At 42.8% G+C, this 20,006-nt stretch overlaps 1 protein-coding gene across 4 annotated transcripts in view; it reads right to left on the bottom strand.

Moving 5' to 3' along the window:
• Window positions 1–20,006, bottom strand: part of LOC109894203 (microsomal triglyceride transfer protein) — a 39,826-nt gene that overhangs the window by 6,566 nt on the left and 13,254 nt on the right. For all 4 annotated transcript variants that reach the window (XM_020487492.2, XM_031828504.1, XM_020487493.2 and 1 more), the window contains 5 exons: window positions 18,868–18,975; window positions 17,898–18,110; window positions 11,519–11,730; window positions 3,054–3,151; window positions 1,151–1,272 (listed from right to left, as the gene is read on the bottom strand). In XM_020487492.2, coding sequence (XP_020343081.1) covers window positions 1,151–1,272; window positions 3,054–3,151; window positions 11,519–11,730; window positions 17,898–18,110; window positions 18,868–18,975 — 753 coding nt within the window. The remainder of the gene's footprint in view (window positions 1–1,150; window positions 1,273–3,053; window positions 3,152–11,518; window positions 11,731–17,897; window positions 18,111–18,867; window positions 18,976–20,006) is intronic.

Here is a 20,006-nt window from a genome sequence, read left to right as displayed (position 1 = left end):
CCCACACATACAGATAATTGTAAGGTCCCTCAGTTGAGCAGTGCATTTCAAACACAGATTAAACCACAAAGACCAGGGAGGTTTGGAGGTTTTCCAATGCCTCACAGAGTAGAGCACCTATTGGTAGAAGTAGACATTAAATATCCCTTTGAGAATGTAGTGAAGTTATTAATTACACTTTAGATGGTGTATCAATGCACCCAGTCACTACAAATATACAGGAGTCCTTCCTAACTATGTTGCCAGAGAGGAAGGAAACCGCTCAGGGATTTCCCCATGAGGCCAACAGTGACTTTAAAACAGTTGCAAAGATTAAATGGCTGTGATAGGAGAAAACTGTGGATGGATCACCAATATTGTAGTTACTCCATAATACTAACCTAATTGACAAGAAGGAAGCCTGTACAGAATAAAATATTACAAAACATGCATACTGTTTGAAACAAGGCACTAAAGCAATAATGCAAAAAAAATGTGGCAAAGCAATGCCCTTTTGGTTCTGAATACAAAGTGTTACGTGTTGTATTGGATTAGCCCCAAACATAACAGAGTACCACTCCTCATATTTTCAAGCATAGTGGAGGCTGCATCATGTTATGGGAATGCTAAGGACTGGGGAGTTTTTCAGGATAGAAAAGAAACAGAATGGAGCTAAGCACATGTGAAATCCTAGAGGAAAACTTGGTTCAGTCTGATTTCCACCAGACAGATGAAGATAAATTCACCTTTCAGCTGGACAATAACCTAAAACACCTAAAAGGTCGGAGTATTTTGTGTAGATCGTTGACAAAAAAAGACAATTAAATAAATATTAATCCCACTTAGTAACAAAACATTTGGAAAAAGTCAAGGGGTGTGAATACCAGGGTAATACCACAATTAACCACGCCATCCCAGGACCTCCAGATTTCTGTCTGTAATAAAGCCATTTTCTGGGAAAAAAACATTCTTATTGGCTGTGCACCTGCACACTCATGTGAAATCTAGATTAGAGCCTAAGGAATGCATTCCTAAGGAATCTGGCAAACAGAGCACGAAATACATGAGGAAATAAAATAGGCCTTGAAATTCAATCACATTTTCATAATATTTTTCATATTGACATATTTGTTCATTCTTCATTATCAATTCACCAATTCATTCTCTTTACCTGGAGGCCATGTAGCATGGCGCCGTTACTGGCTGCGTAGATGTTCATGTTGCTCCTCCTGAGGACCCCCGAGCCAGAGTACAGAATGTCCAGACTGTAGGTGGTAGTGGCATCAGCGGTACCTGCAGGAAGTTGATTTAGTTATAAACATAATTATTCAGTAATTAAAACAGAGCCTGTGACGGTGACTCATGGCAGCAATGACTAATCAACAAGAGAATGAATTTCATCCATCTCTGATTATATGACATACAGTGGTTACTCCTTTAAAAGTTGCTGCATACTGCAGCACAGCTTACGTGGTGCCACAGAATTCTATGGCACGTTATTTAAGTGCCAACCACGGGTACCATTAATGATAGTTAGTGCTAGTTTGACCACCAGAGGGCATCTTTGAGAAGCATTTGATAGCCTTCAATAGTGGCTGTACTAGAGAAATTAAAACCTGTTTTTGTAATAACATAGTATATGGGACTGATTAAGACATTTTGCTTAATTAATTTGCTTAATATTATGGTGTTTCTATTCCAAGAAAAAAAAAAGAAAAAAACCTGAGTTTCTATTAGGATGGAACAGAAAATATGGCGTTGTACAACGTGACGGTTGGGAGTAGGCTACAGTATGAGCAGGCTGTCCTTGTAAATAAGAATGTTCTTAACTGACTTGCCTAGTTAAATAAAGGTTACACTAAGAGCATAACATTTCTACACCCTAATTGTTGTCTAACTAATACCCAAACGGAGATTCAGTCAAAATAAAAACCTCAAGATCAGTCCCCATGCTTGTCTCAGAGCAGCGCGAAATAGTGCTAAAATAGTTGTAGGCTTTTGCTTCAAATCCTATTGCTTCTAACTTCAATATTCTCTTAAAAAACAAGGCCTACACCACTTAACAGCACATTAATCAACACTAGTGAGACTCATGTCGCCTACGGTAGGCCTACAGTATATCGAAAAACATGACGTGACTCTCCGCCAATAATTACATAGAGGATGGGAGGAGTCTAAATTGAAACCAAAGCCACATCATGAGACTCCCGGTAGCAGCTGGCACGGGTCTCAAACCTGCATCTGAAGCAAGGCTTTTTGCACTGCGGGAGCACCCATCCACAAAGTATTTTATATTTACAGTGCCTTCAGAAAGTTAATAGTTCATTTGCATGGCATAGAGGGACTTTGCAATTAATCTGATCACTCTTCATAACATTCTGGTGTATATGCAAATTGCCATCATACAAACTGAGGCAGCAGACTTTGTGAAAATTAATATTTGTGTCATTCTCTAAAATTCTGGCCACCCCCAATTGACTCCAATTATGCCTATCAGAAGCTTCTAATGCCATGACATTTTCCAAGCTGGAAGCATAAATATACCATTATTAGTTACATCGTTTTAGTTTGAACGTGCAGACTGGCACTAAGAACAGTGGGAACGTTTCCCTAGTCAGCGCCATTAATAGTGCAATGCCCCTTAAAAAGTGTTGCTCTGTGCTACCCAGTGTGGTGGGGTGGGGGTCCACCCCCAATCCTCCTTCCTCCTTACCCATGGGCTAGGTCAGTCTTCTGTGCACAGCTCTGCAGGCACATTCCGTGCCCCCCTGTCCTTGAACCTTCTATTTAGGTTTGTCGCCCATTCATTGTCAGGGACACAGTAGGACCCAAAAGCATAATCAGTGTTCTAACTCTCCCTTGCGCTGGTCTGGAGTAATGAAGTGGTGGCACAGGGTACCATACTAAACCACAAATTACCTCTAAGTACCGCAGCATAAATCCCAAAACTTTTAGTGGAGCAACCGCTGTAGCTGTATCGATTATTCTTTCAAATGTACTCAAAAATTCCTTAATGTGGAAATAGTTTTTCATTTAAATTGAACAGGAGAAATGTGTGTGGGGGGGCTACTTACGTGCCATGAAGCCAGAGAAAGCAGAGGATGACCCAACCTTGGAGAAGCGGTCATAGTTGTGGGAGATCATGTCCTTCATGGCTTGCCGTAGAATTTTGCTGGAAATTGTAGCGACCAATAGAAACAAAATGGTAAATAATGAAGTATTTCAATTTGGAGTCACTTTTATTGTAAATAAGAATTGAATGTTTTTAAAACACTTCTACATTAATGTGGATGCTACCATGATTACGGTTCATCCTGAATGAATTATAATGAGTGAGAAAGTTAGAGGCATAAATATCATACCCTCTCAAATGCTAACCTCCCCTGTTATTGTAATGGTGAGAGGTTGTCTTGGGGGTATGATAGGTGTCTATAACTTTCTAACTCACTCATCATATTCACGATTCATTCAGAATTATCCATAATCATGCTAGAATCTACATTCATGTAGACCTGTTTAGAAACATATTCTATTCTTATTTAAAAGTGACTTCAAAATGACAAAATACATTATTTACCAATCATTTCTATTGGGCACAAAATAATATGAAACACAACCAAAACAAACAGCAAATGCATCCTACATGTTTGTAGAGTCACTACCTTGATTAAATCATTGTGTGCTAGGAATATGGGACCAAATACTGGCCATGTTGACTCCAATGCCTCCCATAGTTGTGTCAAGTTGGCTGGATGTCCTTTGGGTGGTGAACCATTTGTGCTAGGAATACAGGATCAAATACTCAACTTTTGACAGCTTCAATACACATATACAGAGTGTACAAAACATGATGAACACCTGCTCTTTTCATGACAGACGGACCAGGTGAATCCAGGGTAAAGCTATGATCCTTTATTGATGTCACTTGTTAAATCCACTTCAAAAATCGGTGTAGATGAAGGAGAGACAGGTTAAATAATATTTTTTTAAGCCTTGAGGCATGGATTGTGTATATGTGTCATTCAGAGGGTGTATAGGCAAATGATTTAAGTGTCTTTGAATGGGGTATGGTAGGCAGTGTTATATTCGAGACCACCTAAAGCGAGAATGATTCAAGACCAATTCCGGAGCAAATCGAGTCCGAGTCAAGACTGGGGGGAGACAGACAGACAGACAATACCGAGAGAGGGACAAGGGGTCTGAGACAAGGTCAAGACCATGATTGTAATTTTGTCAAATCATCACCATAAGGGTTCAAAATGTCCAGTATTTGTGTGTTCCTATTTCAGAACAACATATGGATTCTTTAGACATTCAGAATAGTGGAAAAATGCATGCTGAGGGAAAATAGAGCCACTCTACAAATTATTACTAAACCAAACATTGCAGGGAACAATAGGCCTTCTACGCCTTCAGAGAAGGGCTAAGGATTTTAAAATAATGACTATAATAATATAATAACGATAATTATATTATTTTCAATTGATGTTCTGATTGAATGTTTTCAGTTGTTGTTGGAAAGGGTCTACACTGAAGAGAAAAAAAGATCCAATCAGTATTTGCGCTGGTCTCTGGGGAGATAACGCTAGCTAGCTAAGTCAGCCATTGGCTATGCCATCAGAGGAATTGGATCCTTTTTTGTACCCCCCAGGGCTATTGAACTTATCCCAGAGTCCGCTCCAAGATAGCTATGATAGCTTAAACCAAGTTTATTCTTCTCAGAGGATGAATACAGCTGCATTAGACAAAGACACTGTTCACACAAGCGCTGATATTTAACCCTTTATCCGAGGCGGAGTCTCCTCCAACACATCTGAACAAACATTGTATCTTTACTACTAGGCAGGAAACTAAGTAATGCGTCAAAAAAATATTATTTCCAACTTAACGTGACCGCAACTCTCTTCATCAGTAATCCATGTCTCTCTCCCCTTATCAAAGCCTGCCACGTGATTGCTTTCCCTGCACTCAGCACATTCCAAGCTTAATTGCACACACTATTTACTTTCCTCCTACAGATTCATTAACTTCTGGTGTAGACCCTCTAAACCTAAGAACTCAATATTTCAATAGGATACCTGATAATTAACCCTATCCCAAGTTTATGAGTTAGTACCCAGAATCAATCATCTTCCAAATAAATTATTTTAGGTTAGGTTTGCTCCTCCCTTCCTATAAGGCAGAAAAACGCAGGTCTGACCAATCGGAATCCATTCATCAAGATTGTTTTGATCACGCGGACTGGGATATGTTCCACGTAGCCTCAGAGAATAACATTGACGTTTACACAGACACAGTGACTGAGTTCATCAGGAAGTGTATAGGGGATGTTGTTCCCAGTGTCTATTAAAACCAAAACCCATGGATAAAATGGCAGCATTAGCACAAAACTGAAAGCGCAAACCACCGCATTTAACCATGGCACGGTGACTGGGAATATGGTTGAAAACAAAGTGTAGTTATTCCCTCCCTAAGGCAATCAAACAGGCAAAACGTCAGTACAGAGACTGAAGTGGAGTCGCAATGAAGTGGAGTCGCAATTCAACGGCTCAGACACGAGACGTATGTGGCAGGGTCTACAGACAATCACGGATTACAAAGGGAAAACCGGCCACGTCGCAGACACCCCGACGTCATGCTCCCAGACAAGCTGATCACCCTCTTCGCTGTTTTGAGGATAATACAGTGCCACTGACGCAGGACGGTGGGCTCTTGCTTTCCGTGGCCGACGTGAGTAAGACATTTAAGCGTTTTAACCCTCGCAGGGCTGCCGGCCCAGATGGCCTCCCTAGCCACGTCCTCAGAGCATGCACAGACCAGCTGGCTGGAGTGTTTACGGACATATTTCATCTCTCCCTATCCCAGTCTGCGGTCCCCACTTGCTTCAAGATTTCCACCATTGTTCCTGTACCCAAGAACGCAAAGGTAACTGAAAATAAATGACTATCGCCCTGTAGCACTCACTTCTGTCATCATGAAGTTCTTTGAGAGGCTAGAGGGATCATATCACATCACCTCTACCGTACCAGACACCCTTGAACAACTTCAATTTGCTTAGCGCTCCAATAGATCCATAGACGCAAATCACCATCACACTGCCCTATCCCATCTGGACAAGACTAATACCTACGTCAGAATGCTGTTCATTGACTATAGCTCAGCATTCAACACCATAGTACCCTCCAAGCTCATCATTAAGCTCGGGTCCCTGGGTCTGAACCCCGCCCTGTGCAACTGGGTCCTGGACCTCCTGATGGGCCACCCCCCCAGGTGGTGAAGGTAGGAAACAACTCCACCTTGCTGATCCTCAATACACAAGGGTGCATGCTCAGCTCACTCCTGTACTCCTTGTTCACCCATGACTGCGTGGTCACGCACGCCTCCAACTCAATCATCAAGTTTGCAGACGACAACAGTAGTAGGCCTGATTACCATCAATGCCGAGACAGCCTACAGGGAGGAGGTGCGGGCCCTGGCGGAGTGGTGCCAGGAAAATAACCTCTCCTGACTGTCAGCAAAATGAAAGAGCTGATCGTGGACTTCAGGAAACAGCAGAGGGAGCACGCCCGAACCCGCGTCGATGGGACCGCAGTAGAGAAGGAGGAAAGCTTCAAGTTCCTCATCGCACACGTCGCTGTGCTCGCGATGTTACTTTGTACATTTGTCATTGAGTAAAAGTACGTTGATTACTCATATTTGCTGTTCTGCACCTGACTCTCTACACCAGCTACACACAGGATCCTTACAGCTTCTCCTTTTTCAAGAACAAGACGTTTCAAATTATCATCATATGGTGAGAGTTTTATTGAAGCACACTTGCAGTTCGAAAATAACTTGTGTGAATGAAACATTGTTGCATTTAAAATGGAACTGACAGCATTTTAGCAATATGAAATCTTAAAATATGTTTATACACACCCCCAGGAATAATTAAACTTTTAGTTTGACATTTTCTAACAAGCAACCACTTAGATATGGTCCTTTTCACGTTCTCATAAATTCTTAGAACATAAGGTATTTGTGAAAATTCTATAGAAAACTAGAGTGGGAAAATGGCCGTGGGTTAGGACAATTAAGACACTGCAGTAAATAAAACATCTATGTTGTCCAGGACCAGGGTCTACACAGACCATTGCGCTATAGCCAAATCAGAGCTGACTCAATCATGGACACTCTTATTGACAGTGGTGGCTGCTTTGTGTGATGTATTGTGGTCTCTACCTTCTTTGCCCTTTGTGCTGTTGTCTGTGCCGAAATGTTTGTACCATGTTTTGTTCTGCTACCATGTTGTGTGGCTACCATTCTGTTGTCATGTGTTGCTGGTATGCTATGTTGTGGTCTTAGGTCTCTTTATGTAGTGTTGTGTTGTCTCTCTTGTCGTGACATGTGTTGTCCTATATTTACATTTTATAAAAAAATGTATAATTCATCCCAGCCCCCATCCCCGCAGGAGGCCTTCATTGTAAATAATAATTTGTTCTTATCTGACTTTCCTAGTTAAATAAAAGTTTAAAAAGAGCTATAGTTGAAGTCAGAAGTTTACATACACCTTAGCCAAATATATTTAAACTCAGTTTCACAATTCCTGACATAAAATCCTTGTAAGAATTCCCTGTCTTAGGTCAGTTAGGATCACCACTTTTATTTTAACAATGTGAAATAATAGTAGAGAATGATTTATTTCAGCTTTTATTTCTTTCATCACGTTCCCAGTGGGTCAGAAGTTTACATACACTCAATTAGTATTTGGTGGCATTGCCTTTAAATTGTTTCACTTGGGTCAAACGTTTCAGGTAGCCTTCCACAAGCTACCCACAATAAGTATTGTGAATTTTGGCCCATTCCTCCTGACAGAGCTGGTCACAAAAAAATCTATGCATTTTCTTCCAGCTGAGGATGGTCGCTACAGAGATGCTCTCCCAATCCTTCCTGAGTCAGGTTTGCAGGCCTCCTTGCTCACACATGCTTTTTCTGTTCTGCCCACAAATGTTCTATAGGATTGAGGTCAGGGCTTTGTGATGGCTACTCCAATACCTTGACTTTGTTGTCCTTAAGCCATTTTGCTACAACTTTGGAAGTATGCTTGGGGTCATTGTCCATTGGATAGACCCATTTGCGACCAAGCTTTAACTTCCTGACTGATGTCTTGAGATGTTGCTTCAATATATCTACATAATTTTCCTCCATCATGATGCAATCTATTTTGAGAAGAGCACCAGTCCCTCCTGCAGCAAAGTACCCCCACGATTCACAGTTGGGATGGTGTTCTTCAGCTTGCAAGCTTGAAGTTTGAAGGTAGGCCTTGAAATACATCCACAGGTACACCTCCAATTGCCTCAAATGATGTCAAATGATGTCAATTAGCCTATCAGAAGCTTCTAAACCCATCACAATTTTGTGGAATTTCCAAAGCTGTTTAAAAAGGCACATTCATCTTAGTGTGTGTAAACTTCTGACCCACTGGAATTGTGATACAGTGAATTAAAAGTGAAATAATCTGTCTTAACAATTGTTGTAAAAATGACGTGTGTCATGCACAAAGTAGATGTCCTTACAGACTTGCCAGAACTATAGTTTGTTAACAAGAAATTTGTGGAGTGGTTGAAAAACGAGTTTTAAATGACACCAACCTAAGTGTATGTAAACTTCTGACTTCAACTGTACATATACCTTTATACAAACAAGTCATTTACCACACCGGCCTGCCATCATTCACTTTGTGTGTTTACAGGCAGTTGCAACAGCGCAAGTTTAGATCGTTGGAATGCATTCGCCAAAAGCCACAAAATACAACGGAATGGACTTCTGCAAATATTTTAACACCACGGGAGTCCTCGTACATTTAGAAACTTCACAGTCCTATTGATCAAACAACCATGAAATGGAAGGCTCTCAGTTATGCACATCAACAAGATCAACAACTAATACTAGCGAGAACAAGATGAGCTAAAATCTAACAAAGCAACATTAAATAAACCCTCTCAAACTTTTTCAGCTAGTTGGCCATCAAAATTGCACTGATAAACGATGGGGAATTATAGCATCCTCGTCCTTCTGCAGCTTGGCTGCCAATGCATGCTTGTCCCAACCAAGCTAACTGGCTAAAGTTGGCTCACTACTTAAAAGGCACAAATGAGAGAACACATCACTCTGACCATAAACTGTTTAAATGTTGTTATCTAGACTGTTCTTGGCTAACTATATATATATTTTTTGCCTAACTATATATTTTTTTGACTAGGTTTACTGACACCGGTCATATTCAGAGGGTGTTGCGCATTGGTAAATTAAAATCAGCATTTCTGCGCTCTGGCACACTCAGACAAGTGCTTGGAAATCGGATAGCTAGAGTGAATTTGCTAATTGGATAACAGTCGCTTAAGTTCTTGCAAGCTAAGCAAATAACACCTGCATCTCTAGCCGTATATAGCCACCAAAAAATTTACATGAGTGCCTTCAAGGCAGAGTTCCTCTGTCCAGTGTGTGTTCTTTGGCCCATCTTAAATCTTTGCTTTTTATTGGCCAGTCTGCGAAATGGCTTTTGCTTTGCAACTCTGCCTAGAAGGCCAGCATCCCGGAGTCACCTCTTCACTGTTGACGTTGAGACAGGTGTTTTGCGGGTACTATTTAATGAAGTTGCAAGTTGAGGACTTGTGAGGCATCTGTTTCTCAAACTAGACACTAATGTACTTGTACTCTTGCTCAGTTGTACACCAGGGCCTCCCACTCCTCTTTCTATTCTGGTTAGAGACAGTTTGTGCTGTTCTGTGAAGGGAGTAGTACACAGCTGTGTCCGAGATCTTCAGTTTCTTGGCAATTTCTCACATGGAATAGCTTTCATTTCTCAGGGCAAGAATAGACTGACGAGTTTCAGAAGAAAGTGCTTTGTTTCTGGCCATTTTGAGCTTGTAAATCAAACCCACAAATGCTGATGCTCCAGATACTCAACTAGTCTAAAGAAGGCGAGTTTTATTGATTCTTTAAAATCAGCACAACCGTTTTCAGCTGTGCTAACATAATTGCAAAAGGGTTTTCTAATGATCAATTAGTCTTTTAAAATGATAAACTTGGATTATCTAACACAACGTGCCATTGGAACACAGGAGTGATGGTTGCTGATAATGGGCCTCTGGAATATCTACATGGGCGTACATTCAAAATCTGCCGTTTCCAGCTACAATAGTCCTTTTCAACATTAACAATGTCTACACTGCATTTCTGATCAATTTGATGTTATTGCAATGGACAAAAAATGTGATTCTCTTTCAAAAACAACAACATTTCTAAGTGACCCCAAACTTTTGAACGGTAGTGTATATAGGGCATCAGCCTCTAAGGTGCAGGGTTGAGTAACCGGGTGGTAGCCGGCTAGTGATGGCTGTTTAACAGTCTGATGGCCTTAAGATAGAAGCTGTTTTTCAGTCTCTCGTTCCCAACTTTAATGCACCTGAACTGACCTCGCCTTCTGGATGATAGCGTGGTGAACAGGCCGTGGCTCGGGTGGTTGATGTCCTTGATTATCTTTTTGGCCTTCTTGTGATATTGGGTGCTGTAGGTGTGCCCCCGGTGATGCGTTGGGCAGCCCGCATCACCCTCCGGACCATCACAGAAGCTCCTTTGGGCATAATTTCTCGATTGTACTACATAATTGATCAATCGTATACCTCCACTACACTACTTTGATACGCATCAGTAGGGATTCAGAAGTAGGGATACACCACTGGCCCTTTGAGTTTTACAAAAAGTGCACTCTCCTACATGAGCAAGCTGGTATTACGTTTGCGGTCCTTTCAGAATAACAAACTTGTCACACACTTAAGGCCTATATGTTCACCACTGCGCAAACATGTCTATAATAGATGTAAAGGCTGTTAAGATAATGTTACAAGAAAGCTGTTTCATGCGCTGACTACATTAAAGCTGATAATTATTAGTTTTTTTTACTCTGCTGGTCTCGGCAAGAAATGACTAGTCCTCACTGTCTGAGACCGAGTCAAGACCAAGTACAAATGTATCCGACACAAGACCGAGACACTCAATATGTGGCCTCGAGACCGGACTGTTAGTAGGTGCCAGGCGCACCGGTTTGTGTTAAGAACTGCAACGCTGCTGGGTTTTTCACACTCAACAGTTTCCCCATGTGTATCAAGAATGGTCCACCACTCAAAGGACATCCAGCCAACTTGAAGCAACTGTGGGAAGCATTGGAGTCCAACATGGGCCAGCAAACCAGTGGGACGCTTTTGACACCTTGTAAAGACAATGCTGGAGTACCGAGCCAAAACAACAACAAAATGTGTCACTGTCCCAATACTTTTGGAGCTCACTTTAAGTAACGTCTGCCTTCGATTTAGGTTGGCAAAGCAGTGCCTGCTGGTCTAGCAGGTAACGCCACTGCCTGCACCACATATAAACCACCCCAGTGTGGGTACAAATCCCAGCCCACCTCTAGTCTCACACTCATTTAGTGCTGTTTCTGTCTGACTAAAATGAAAACACCAAAGAAATTACAAATCAAAATGTAAATCCCATCACCCACCTGGCAGGCATTTCAAAGTGGAGGATGTCATTGACCTTGGAAAGCATGTACTTGTTCAACTCTCTGGGCAGGTTTCCGATGGACAGGAGCATGTTCTTCACCTCCATGTAAGAGGGGTTGCTGCTGAAGACCACATCCGCAGCTGCTGCCCTCACATTCTTCTCATAGACCCGGCGGTTCTGGTGGTACACTCGGTTCACCGTCTGCTTCACCTGAAATATATATACACACACACAGTTGAAGTCGGAACTTTACATATACTTAGGTTGGAGTCATTAAAACTCGGTTTTCAACCACTCCACAAATTTCTTATTTTTCGTGTTTCGGCAAGTTGGTTAGGACACCTACTTTGTGCATGACACAATACATTTTTCCAGCAATTGTGTACAGAGAGATTTTTTCACTTATAATTCACTGTATCACAATTCCAGTGGGTCAAGTTTACATACACTAAGTTGACTGTGCCTTTAAACAGCTTGGAAAATTCCAGAGAATGATGCCATGGCTTTAGAAGGTTCTGATAGGCTAATTGACATCATTTGAGTCAATTGGAGGTGTACCTGTGGATGTATTTCAAGGCCTACCTTCAAACTCAGTGCCTTTTTGCTTGACATCATGGGAAAATCAAAAGAATTCAGCAAAGACCTCAGAAATAAATGTAGACCTCCACAAGTCTGATTCATCCTTGGGAGCAAGTTCCAAACGCCTGAAGGTACCACGTTCATCTGTATAAACAATAGTACGCAAGTATAAACACCATGGGACCACGCGGCCGTCAAATCGCTCAGGAAGGAGACGTGTTCTGTCTCCTAGAGATGAACATATTTTGGTGTGAAAAGTGCAAATCAATCCCAGAACAACAGCAAAGGACCTTGTGAAGAAGCTGGAGGAAACATGTACAAAAGTATCTATATCCACAGTCAAACGACTCCTATATCGACATAACCTGAAAGGCCGCTCAGCAAGGAAGAAGCCACTGCTCCAAAACTCCCATAAAAAAGCCAGACTACAGTTTGCAACTGCACATGGGGACAAAGATCGTATATTTGGAGAAATGTCCTCTGGTCTGATGGAACAAAAATAGAACTGTTTGGCCATAATGACCATTGTTATATTCTCTTCGATTATAATCACAGCCGTATATATATCCCCCCCCAAGCAGACACATCGATGGCTCTGAACGATCTTTATTTGACTCTTTGCAAACTGGAATCCATTTATCCGGAGGCTGCATTCATTGTAGCTGGAGATTTTAACAAGGCTAATCTGAAAACAAGACTCCCTAAATTTTATAAGCATATCAATTGCGCAACCAGGGGTGGAAAAACCTTGGATCATTGTTAATCAAACTTCCGCGACGCGTATAAGGCCTTGTCCCACCCTCCTTTCGGAAAAGCTGACCACGACTCCATTTTGTTGATCCCTGCCTACAGACAGAAACTAAAACAAGAGGCTCCCACGCTGAGGTCTGTCCAACGCTGGTCCGACCAAGCTGACTCCACACTCCAAGACTGCTTCCATCACGTGGACTGGGATATGTTTCGTATTGCGTCAGATAGCAATATTGACGAATACGCTGATTCGGTGTGCAAGTTCATTAGAACGTGCGTTGAAGATGTCGTTCCCATAGCAACGATTAAAACATTCCCTAACCAGAAACCGTGGATTGATGGCAGCATTCGCGTGAAACTGAAAGCGCAAACTACTGCTTTTAAATCAGGGCAAGGTGACTGGTAACATGACAGAATACAAACAGTGCAGCTATTCCCTCCGCAAGGCTATCAAACAAGCTAAGCGTAAGTACAGAGACAAAGTAGAATCTCAATTCAGCGGCCCAGACACAAGAGGCATGTGGCAGGGTCTACAGTCAATCACGGACTACAAGAAGAAATCCAGCCCAGTCACGGACCAGGATGTCTTGCTCCCAGGCAGACTAAATAACTTTTTTGCCCGCTTTGAGGACAATACAGTGCCACTGACACGGCCTGCAACGAAAACATGCGGACTCTCCTTCACTGCAGCCGAGGTGAGTAAGACATTTAAACGTGTTAACCCTCGCAAGGCTGCAGGCCCAGACGGCATCCCCAGCCGCGCCCTCAGAGCATGCGCAGACCAGCTGGCCGGTGTGTTTACGGACATATTCAATCAATCCCTATACCAGTCTGCTGTTCCCACATGCTTCAAGAGGGCCACCATTGTTCCTGTTCCCAAGAAAGCTAAGGTAACTGAGCTAAACGACTACCGCCCCGTAGCACTCACTTCCGTCATCATGAAGTGCTTTGAGAGACTAGTCAAGGACCATATCACCTCCACCCTAGACCCACTCCAATTTGCTTACCGCCCAAATAGGTCCACAGACGATGCAATCTCAACCACACTGCACACTGCCCTAACCCATCTGGACAATAGGAATAACTATGTGAGAATGCTGTACATCGACTACAGCTCGGCATTCAACACCATAGTACCCTCCAAGCTCGTCATCAAGCTCGAGACCCTGGGTCTCGACTCCGCCCTGTGCAACTGGGTATTGGACTTCCTGACGGGCCACCCCCAGGTGGTGAGGGTAGGCAACAACATCTCCACCCCGCTGATCCTCAACACTGGGGCCCCACAAGGGTGCGTTCTGAGCCCTCTCCTGTACTCCCTGTTCACCCACGACTGCGTGGCCACGCACGCCTCCAACTCAATCATCAAGTTTGCGGACGACACAACTGGTAGGCTTGATTACCAACAATGACGAGACGGCCTACAGGGAGGAGGTGAGGGCCCTCGGAGTGTGGTGTCAGGAAAATAACCTCACACTCAACGTCAACAAAACTAAGGAGATGATTGTGGACTTCAGGAAACAGCAGAGGGAACACCCCCCTATCCACATCGATGGAACAGTAGTGGAGAGGGTAGCAAGTTAAGTTCCTCGGCATACACATCACAGACAAACTGAATTGGTCCACCCACACAGACAGCATCGTGAAGAAGGCGCAGCAGCGCCTCTTCAACCTCAGGAGGCTGAAGAAATTCGGCTTGTCACCAAAAGCACACAAACTTCTACAGATGCACAATCGAGAGCATCCTGGCGGGCTGTATCACCGCCTGGTACGGCAACTGCTCCGCCCACAACCGTAAGGCTCTCCAGAGGGTAGTGAGGTCTGCACAACGCATCACCGGGGCAAACTACCTGCCCTCCAGGACACCTACACCACCCGATGTTACAGGAAGGCCATAAAGATCATCAAGGACATCAACCACCTGAGCCACTGCCTGTTCACCCCGCTATCATCCAGAAGGCGAGGTCAGTACAGGTACATCAAAGCTGGGACTGAGAGACTGAAAAACAGCTTCTATCTCAAGGCCATCAGACTGTTAAACAGTCACCACTAACATTGAGTGGCTGCTGCCAACACACTGACACAACTCCAGCCACTTTAATAATGGGAATTGATGGGAAATGGCAATATATCACCAACCACTTTAAACAATGCTACCTTATATAATGTTACTTACCCTACATTATTCATCTCATATGCATACGTATATACTGTACTCTATATCATCGACTGCATCCTTATGTAATACATGTATCACTAGCCACTTTAACTATGCCACTTTGTTTACATACTCATCTCATATGTATATACTGTACTCGATACCATCTACTGTATCTTGCCTATGCTGCTCTGTACCATCACTCATTCATATATCCTTATGTACATATTCTTTATCCCCTTACACTGTGTATAAGACAGTAGTTTTGGAATTGTTAGTTAGATTACTGCATTGTCGGAACTAGAAGCACAAGCATTTCGCTACACTCGCATTAACATCTGCTAACCATGTGTATGTGACAAATAAAATTTGATTTGATTTATGTTTGGAGGAAAAAGGCAGAGGCTTGCAAGCCGAAGAACACCATCCCAACCGTGAATCACGGGGGTGGCAGCAACATGTTGTGGGGGTGCTTTGCTGCAGGAGGGACTGGTGCACTTCACAAAATAGATGGTATCATGAGGGAGGAAGATTATGTGGATATATTGAAGCAACATCAGAGACATCAGTCAGGAAGTTAAAGTTTGGTCGCAAATGTGTCTTCCAAATGGACAATGACCCCAAGCATACTTCCAAAGTTGTGTAAAAATGGCTTAAGGACAACAAAGGCAAGTTATTGGAGTGTCCATCACAAAGCCCTGACCTCAGGGTGTGCGAGCAAGGAGGCCTACAAACCTGACTCCGTTACACCAGCTCTGTCAGGAGGAATGGGCCAAAATTCACCCAACTTATTGTGGGTAGCTTGTGGAAAGCTACCTGAAACGTTTGACCCAAGTGAAACAATTTAAAAGGCAACGCTACCAAATACTAATTGAGTGTATGTAAACTTCTGACCCACAGGGAATGTGAATAAATAAATAAAAGCTGAAATAAATCACTCTACTATTATTCTGACATTACACATTCTTAAAGTGGTGATCTTAATTTACCTAAACAGGGAATTTTTACTAGGATTAAATGTCAGGAATTGTGAAAAAATGAGTTTAAATGTATTCGGCTAAGGTGTCTAAACTTACGACTTCAACTGTGTGTGTTTCTCTAACACGGAAATACATGGACAACACACACACTGAAAGTATTCAGACCCCTTGACTTTTCCACATTTTGTTACGTTACAGCCTTATTCTAAAATGGATTAAAAAAATAAAAATAAAAATCTACACACAATACCCCATAAAAAAACAGAAATACCTTATTTACCTTAAGTATTCAGACCCTTTGGTATGAGACACGAAATTGAGCTCAGGTGCATCCTGTTTCCATTGATTTCCATGTTAGAGAAACACACACAGTTGAGATGCTTCTACAACTTTATTAGAGTCCACCTGTGGTAAATTCAGTTGATTGGACATGATTTGGAAAGGCACACACCTGTCTATATAAAGGGCCCACAGTTGACAGTGCATGTCAGAGCAAAAACCAAGCCATGCGGATGAAGGAATTGTCCATAGAGCTCCGAGACAGGATTATGTTGAGACACAGATCTGGGGAAGGGTACCAAAAAATGTCTGCAGCATTCAAGGTCCCCAAGAACCCAGTGGCCTCCATCATTCTTAAATGGCAGAAGATTGGAACCACCAAGACTCTTCCTAGAGCTGGCTGCCTGGCCAAACTGATCAATCGGGGGAGAAGGGCCTTGGTCAGGGAGGTGACCAAGAACTCGATGGTCACTCTGATATAGCTCTAGAGTTCCTCTGTGGAGATGGTTGTCCTCCTGGAAGGTTCTCCCATCTCTGCAACTCTCCGCCAATCAGGCCTTTATGGTAGTGGCCAGACGGAAGCCAATCCTCAGTAAAAGGCACACGACAGCCCGCTTGTAGTTTGAAAAAAGGCACCTAAAGGACTTTCTGGTCTGATGAAACCAAGAATGAACTCTTTGGCCTGAATGCCAAGTGTCACGTCTGGAGACAACCAGGCACAGCTCATCACCCATCTAACACCACCCCTAAACGTGAAGCATGGTGGTGGCAGCATCATGCTGTGGGGATGTTTTTCAGCGGCAGGGACTGGGAGACTAGTCAGGATCGAGGTAAAGATGAATGGAGCAAAGTACAGAGAGATCCTTGGTGAAAACCTGCTCCAGAGCACTCAGGAACTCAGACTGGGGGTGAAGGTTCACATTCCAACAGGACAACCACCCTAAGCACACAGCTAAGACAACGCTGGAGTGGCTTCAGGATAAGTCTCTGAATGTCCTTGAGTGGCCCTGCCAGAGCTCGGACTTGAACATCTCTGGAGAGACCTGAAAATAGCTGTGCAATGACGCTCCCCATCCAAGCTGACAGAGCTTGAGAGGATCTGCAGAGAAGAATGGGAGAAACTCTCCAAATACAGGTGTGCCAAGCTTGTAGCGTCACACCCAAGAAGACTCGAGGCTGTAATCACTGCCAAAGGTGCTTCAACAAAGTACTGAGTAAAGGGTCTGAATACTTACACAAATGTTATATTTAAAATAAAATACAAATTAGCTAACATTTCTAAAAACCTGTTTTTGCTTTGTCATCATGAGGTATTGTGTGTAGATTGGTGAGGGGGAAAAACAATTGAATCCATTTTAGAATAAGGCTGTCAAGTAACAAAACGTGGAAAAAGTCAAGGGGTCTGAATACTTCCAGAATGCACTGTACATACAACAGCATATACAGTGCACTTGGAAAGTATTCAGACCCCTTGACTTTTTCCACGTTTTGTTACTTTACAGCAGGTGTCCACATACATTTCTCTTATTTCGATATACCCTTAGTATGTATCTAAATATATGGCTCTGGGAATGGCAATCCAGCTTCCCGCATCCGGCACTTCCCCTGTGAACTTAGACGTCAAATGGCCTCACCTCGTCTGTGATGAGGGCGACGTCGTATCTCTGCAGGGCTGTGAGGGAGATGGTGCAGTAGGCTCCGACCTCCGACTCAGCATATTTGGAAAACAGGGGAATGGCCTCGGGCAGCAGGGAGTTCTTCAGCGCTAGCAGGTACATCTGAACGTCTGACTCAACCTGCGTACTGTCGGGACCTTCCAAAATCATCTTCTTCACCTCAACCACAGTCTGGGTTGTACATGAGACAAACAAACACAATAAGTCAGCCATTGTATAGTTACTTTTAAGAAATTGTGACTTTCTTTGGTGCATTTCACAACAGGATCATATTTATTTTATTTAACTAGGCAAGTCAGTTAAAAACATATTCTTATTTACAATGACGGCCTACCCCGGCCAAACCCTAACCCGGATGACGCTGTGCCAATTGTGCGCAACCCTATGGGACTCCCAATCACGGACAGTTGTTATACAGCCTGGAATTGAACCAGGGTCTGTAGTGATGCCTCTAGCACAGAGATGCAGTTCCTTAGACAGCTGTGCCACTCAGAGCCCAAATCCATCAGAGGGATCATTTCTGTATCTTTTCGAAACCATCAGACACAGCTACGTCTCACTACTATATTCCAGTCTGGCATTCCAATAGTTGTACTTGGTTCAGTTAAAAAAGTCCAATCAGTATTCTCTTGGTTGAAGATTATTCAATTGCTTAAAAGGGACATTTAAACTAATTTCTACTTCACATTCATCGAGACAATGCCTACGCATAGTTGGTTAAAATTACATGCACAACAGATGATGTTATCAGAAACTGTTATTTTCCTCCATCTTTTGAACTATGAAACACACCATTTTCACATACGTTGATGTTGGGGTGGTGCTGGAGATGAATATTAAGTAAACAGAATGTGTGAATCCCTTTAAGAAAGAGTTTTGTACATCTCCCCTCATTACAGACATAGGGTCAAACATATTCGATACTCACTGGTAGCTCACAACCCCCTTTCTGGCAGAGCTTGTGCACAAGGGCACCCATGATGATCACCACCGACTCTTTGATGTCATTACTGACAATCTTGCCCTTTGAAATGTCCTGAAAAAACAATGCGTGTAATTAAAAATCACCATATGTTTTATCATACAGTACACACACAAAAAAAACCATTTTAAATATAATTGTAATTTTGAAAGTCGTATGTGGAAAATCGAAGAGAAAGAAACAACTGCACCACAAATTATTTGTCTACACACTATTGGTCAAAAGTTTTAGAGCACCTATTCATTCAACAAGGGTTCTTCTTTATTTTTACAGTTTTCTACATTGCAGAATAATAGTGACATCAAAACTGAAATAACACATGGAATCATGTAGCAACCAAAAAGAATTGTTAAACAAATCAAAATATATTTTATATTTGAGATTCTTCAAAATAGCCAGCTTTTGCCTCTGATGACATCTTTGCACACTCATGGCACTCTCAACCAGCTTCGCCTGGAATGCTTTTCCAACAGTTTTGAAGAACTTCCCCACATATGCTGAGCACTTGTTGGCTGCTTTTCCTTCACACTGCGGTCCAACTCATCCCAAACCATCTCAATTGTGTTGAGGTCAGGTGATTGTGGAGACCAGCTTATCTGAAGCAGCACTCCATCACTCTCCTTCTTGGTCAAGTAGCCCTTACACAGCCAGGAGGTGGTGTGTTGGGTCATTGTCCTGTTGAAAAACAAATGATAGCGCAAACCAGATGGGATGGCGTATCGCTGCAGATTGCTGTGGTAGCCATGCTGGTTAAGTGTGCCTTGAATTCTAAATAAATCAGACAGTGTCACCAGCAACGCACCATCACACCTCCTCCGCCATGGTTCACGGTGGGACCTACACATGCGGAGATCATCCGTTCCCCTACTCTGCGTCTCACAAAGTAACACGGCGGTTGGAACTAAAAATCTCAATTTGGACTCATCAGACCAAAGGACAGATTTCCACCGGTCTAAATGCCCAGTGCTCATGTTTCTTGGCCCAAGCAAGTCTCTTCTTCGTGTCCTTTAGTTGTGGTTTCTTTGAAGCAACTCAACCATGAAGGCCTGATTCACACAGTCTCCTCTGAACAGTTGATGTTGAGA

This window comes from Oncorhynchus kisutch, linkage group LG7 (assembly GCF_002021735.2).
Source record: "Oncorhynchus kisutch isolate 150728-3 linkage group LG7, Okis_V2, whole genome shotgun sequence".
Taxonomy (NCBI): Eukaryota; Metazoa; Chordata; class Actinopteri; order Salmoniformes; family Salmonidae; genus Oncorhynchus; species Oncorhynchus kisutch.
The sequence above is the reverse complement of the archived record's forward strand: the minus strand, read 5'-3'. Positions and strand labels throughout refer to the sequence as shown.